The following is a 4,728-nucleotide window of genomic DNA, read 5'->3' on the forward strand; positions in this document are numbered from 1 at the left end:
ATATATTACATAATCTACTCACTGAGCAGTGTTTGCTCATCCCTCACCTATTTTGTTTTTTAGATCAATTAATGGGCAAGACAAAGACGAAACCAAAGAAGTTGGATTATTTTAGAGTGATAAAGTTTTATTTATATCTTGTACTCTTGCAAGATTATTAGTTTATTTTTATTTTTTATATCAGTCTTTTTATTTTATTTCATTCAATTCACTCACCCTGATTCGGGAATATTCTTTATTCTCGAATTGGGTCTTGACACGATAAATTTTGGGACCAGTTTAAATTCCCAGATGTTATTATATGAGTGTTGAATAAATAAATTTGTACAATTAAAATTACGATGACAAAATTGTACTTGATGTTTCTTGCTAGAATAGTATTTTACTTACGGGATATTTTGGAAAAAGCAAAAGGAGAGAAAAATTTTAAAAGAAGCAAAAATGGACAAAAATGCCCTTATTTATTTTTAGATTTCCTAAGGAATCCAATACATTTGCATGTCTTTGATTTGAAAGTTGAGTAGTTTTTTTGTCTTTTTTGAAAAAGCTTTGGCTTTTTTCCAAAGTGAAAAAAAATTTATGTCTAAAACCTAAAAAACCTTTTACTTTACTACTTTATTTTGTTTGAGATTTTGGTGCGCGAAATAATTAAATATTAATGGGGAAAAGCTAATGCGGCTGGTGCAATATATTGGTGGAATCCAATGTGTCATCCTATATCGATGGCAAGTAGTTGTTTTGGTAAGTGAATAATATATAACTAGGGATGGTTGTGTCAGAAAAATACAAAAATATCAAAAGTAATAATTTGGCAAATCTCAGGATCATTTGTGATAAAAACTCTTATTTAAATTAATAAGTTGACAATATAACATGAGAAACTATTTCATAAAAAAACAAACTTTCTCTCCTGACCAAAAAAAAAAAAACCCAAAAAAATTTATGTAGGAGCTTGTAGCTCTATTTTGTCAAGTGTATTTAGAAATTTATTTTTATATCTCCGGTTCGAATTTCCCACTCCGAATTTCATAAGAGGAAAAGAAAAACTCTCTATCCTTTTTTTTTAAAATAAAAAAGGGGGGACAAGCCCCAAAACAAAACCCGAAACCCTATTCAGTACCAATCAAACATTGACCCGAGAAAAACTCTCTATCTTACAAAACAAAACACATAATAAGAATATCATAAAAGAACAATGCCGCTTTTTCAGTTAGATTAGGGAAAAGGAAAATAATAAAAAAAGAATTTATGAAATACTTGGCGGATAATAATTATCCCACAGACATTATGATTGGAGCATAATCATCAAAGGTGATGTTAATCACAAGTTATATACAAATCAACCTGAAAAATAAAATATTATAATATAACACTCAAAATTGTAAAAGCCCAAAGGCCAGCATAATATTACGTAACCAAGTAAAACATGGGCTGGTAAGGGTAAAAGAGTCATCTCAAGTATAGAGCTGAGCAACTCTATATACCAAATAGTCAACATGAATGAGGTCAAACGTTTTCCATGAACAGAAGGACCTTCCATTAGCTTGTCTTTCTGTAAGAGTCTCTTTCTACGGGTACGCTTCCTCTCTTTCCTTTTCTTTTTTATTTTTATTTTTATTTTTATTTTTAATTCTGTTAGCTTTTTATTAAATACCATTATCCGTCTCAAAGTATTTCATTGTTCTTATGCTGCAACTTGCTTGATATGCTTTATAGCGAGTCGATGAATTCATGTAAGTTTTAATTTTGTTTCTGCAAGAATTTTAAGTGTCTTGTGATTTTGATCAGATTCAAGAAATATGAAGGTTCTTTTGAGTGTTTGTGTTTGTGTGCAAATTACCTGTGTATAAAAATCTCAACTTTTGGTGGTATTGAGCTGGGTGGTTGTAACTTTTAGTGGAGAATTATGGTTTGATTTGGGTTGAAATTGAATAGAGTTTATGTATTGAAATCCAAGTTATTGAGACACGCTTCTTCCATTTCATGTCTTAATAGATAAGATTCTCTTTGTTTTTTTTGGGGGGTTTAAAATCATGGGATGCAGAGAATTATAGTTGTGGATCTCATGTAATTTATTGTGAGTGATCAGAACAGCTTTTTGGGTGGTCATATTGTGTGTATGGGAACAGGGTTAAAAAATTTGGAGGGGAGGATAGTTAAAAGCATCGCTATTGGTAAATATGACGGTGGAGCAGAAAGCAGAAGAAGGATTTTCATGGTGACTCAAATTTAATATTAGGAGGGTATTGTTGAGTTGGGCTAAGTTGTATTCTTCTGCGGTAGAGAATACATACAAGTTCCTTGATGTTATCTCCAGGTTTTGGCAAGAAAAATGCTTATGCATACTTTATTCTTTGTATAGTTTAGTTTATAATTGATAATTTTGCGACATTAAATTATATGTATTGAATACTAACATATGCACAACACACCCTATTTCTAGGATTGAGAATTAGGACTTCCGTTGCTCGACATAGTTAGTGCCTATCGACAAGTATCTAGACTAGAATTTTGGTTCATACATATTCCGCAAATGTATCTTGGAATCAGTGTTGTAAGTTTTTGTGAACTTAGTTGAAATAGATCTTAACTATTTCTTCACCTCCAAAGTCCTAACTCTGTTCTTCAATTTCTAACATAACCACCCAAAAAGCTGTTCTGATCAGCCACGATAAAGTACATGAGCTTCACAACTATATTTCTCTGCAATAGATCTTCATATGATGCTGTGGTTGGATCTAATTTGCAGTTTGTTGTTCTATACATGCTGATTATCAGTTCTTATCTCATTTAGCATATTATGGACATAGGTTTGCACCCTCTTCTATAAGTGTAAGTAAGCTTCATGGATGATAGACTTGGAAACATAAAGATCATCAAAGATCATTTCAAAGCATCCGCACCTAGTATTGACTCTCTTCAGGACATAGCTTCTTCATCTGTTTCACAACCAAGAACTGATAATTATTTGAGGTATTTCTTTTTCTTTTGAAAATGAAAACAAAAGAAACAAAGTGAAACAAAAAATTGATTTAATTTGAGAGACTGTATGTTAATTTAAATTCAGTTTGCTTAATCTGGTGTAGCATAGGTCTCATAGCCGTTTGTGGAGTAGGAAAAAATTAAGAAGTGCAGCATACATGTTGAAGTTGAACTTTTTTAGTCTGCGGGGACTGCCTTGGGGGTCTAGCACTGATAGCGAGGAAAAGGTTGATTCAGTAACTCTTGCAGTTCTCAATTGGGTTTTATGAGATTTCCATGTCCCTGACGACTAGATTTGCTTTAACTGGCAGGTTGTGCTAACTGCTGTAGAACTAGAATCACTTCGATCGGATCTTGCTGATTTAGAAGAGAAGGAAGCTCACTTGAAAGCTCAGTAAGAGAACTTGATGGTTTTACCATTGAAATGTGATTTAGCTCTTAGCAAACTACATACTATTGCTACTTCTCTTGGCCTTTTAGTTAAATTCTGATGTACCTTGATTGCAGCATAAATACCCCTAACACAATGTATGGCTGACTCTCTGCCAAAAGTGTTCGAAAATTTTCATTTTTGAACTGAGTTCTTATATCGCTTTGGGGCTAGACATGGATTTGTTTTCCTTTTGGGATAGGTTATTTGGAGAGAACTGCAATTCTAGCTGAAAATCTGTCTTCTTCGTATCAACCATGACAGGCTTATGTTTTATTGTTTAGATTGGAACACGTTGATGAAATTCTGCGATCTGCTCGTCTCTCTGGCTATTTGTACATCCGAACTGTAATGACTACCCTAAGTCAAATTTTACTTTGAGCCTGTACTTAGCGGATGATACCAATTATGTTTTTTTTTTCCCTTTCTGATAGAGGTGGAAACCGCTACCAGGAGAACCTCCCCCTCTTGATGATACTGACGTTGATGACTGGCTTCCTCGTTTTGTTGTCTTGCAAGGGCCATGCATTTTCTTCTACTTGTTTTCCACAGGTAAATAATCACTGTGTCATAATCCTTAAGCATTTACTTTATGAGCGTTAAGAATTTCTCTGCTGTTGTGTGGGAATAAGGAATGATTTGACGCTGCATTAACACCTCATAGTTTGATTGGTTGGCCATGATGTCGCATTTGCTTTCATTGTGTTTATCTATAGTAGTGTGGAAGACCACTGATGAGCTATTTTTTTCCTCTTTTTCCAGATCTGAGTCCTCAAGACTCCACCCTATTATCTGATATTGTTGAAATAGGTCCCTTGCCAAGCGTTACACGAGATGATGAAGGAACACAATATGCATTTTATATCTTAACTATTCAAGGACTTCGATTCGAGTGCTCAAGTGCTTCTAAGGTACAGGTAAGCCAGTGATTTGTTTTGCAGTCTCTTGTTCTTGAAACTATGCCAATTCATTTGACGTAGATTTCTTTTTTTCTCCTTTTGGTTAATAACAACTTGTCAAGTTCTGTATGATCAATCCTACAATTACTTTTCTTCCCAATTTTTCTCAGGTGGACTCCTGGTTGTCAGCACTACAAACTGACTGCAAATTGGGGGGTTCAGATGCCACCACAGCTCCAAATGGCGCATGAGAGATGTGAAATGATACACTTTAGTTCCAGGAAGTTGTAAATAGGTAGAAATTTAAGTTGTCATTACATCCATTCATATGTTATGTACATAAGAATAGCATCTAATTGAAGCAGCAATGTTAGTACTGATATGTTACGCTTATTTTAGAAGTTGACATTTTCTCAA

The 4,728-nt window shown here is 33.9% G+C and overlaps 1 protein-coding gene across 7 annotated transcripts; it reads left to right on the top strand.

Moving 5' to 3' along the window:
* Positions 1-1,454: 1,454 nt before the first annotated feature.
* Positions 1,455-4,728, top strand: LOC148915258 (uncharacterized). 7 transcript variants are annotated; one of them, XM_089041125.1, is made up of 8 exons: positions 1,455-1,574; positions 2,811-2,973; positions 3,092-3,209; positions 3,294-3,376; positions 3,697-3,760; positions 3,847-3,964; positions 4,175-4,329; positions 4,482-4,728. In XM_089041125.1, the coding sequence occupies exons 2-8, from the start codon at positions 2,846-2,848 to the stop codon at positions 4,560-4,562; spliced, it is 747 nt and encodes a 248-aa protein (XP_088897251.1). In that variant the 5' UTR covers positions 1,455-1,574; positions 2,811-2,845; the 3' UTR covers positions 4,563-4,728. The 7 variants fall into 7 exon arrangements, with proteins under 7 accessions (XP_088897251.1, XP_088897253.1, XP_088897254.1 ...); XM_089041127.1 differs by having other exon boundaries at positions 1,501-1,574; positions 2,795-2,973; XM_089041128.1 differs by lacking the exon at positions 1,455-1,574 and adding an exon at positions 1,709-1,733.

The sequence above is a fragment of the Prunus mume genome, linkage group LG7 (assembly GCF_029339155.1).
Source record: "Prunus mume cultivar Tortuosa linkage group LG7, ASM2933915v1, whole genome shotgun sequence".
Classification (NCBI taxonomy): Eukaryota; Viridiplantae; Streptophyta; class Magnoliopsida; order Rosales; family Rosaceae; genus Prunus; species Prunus mume.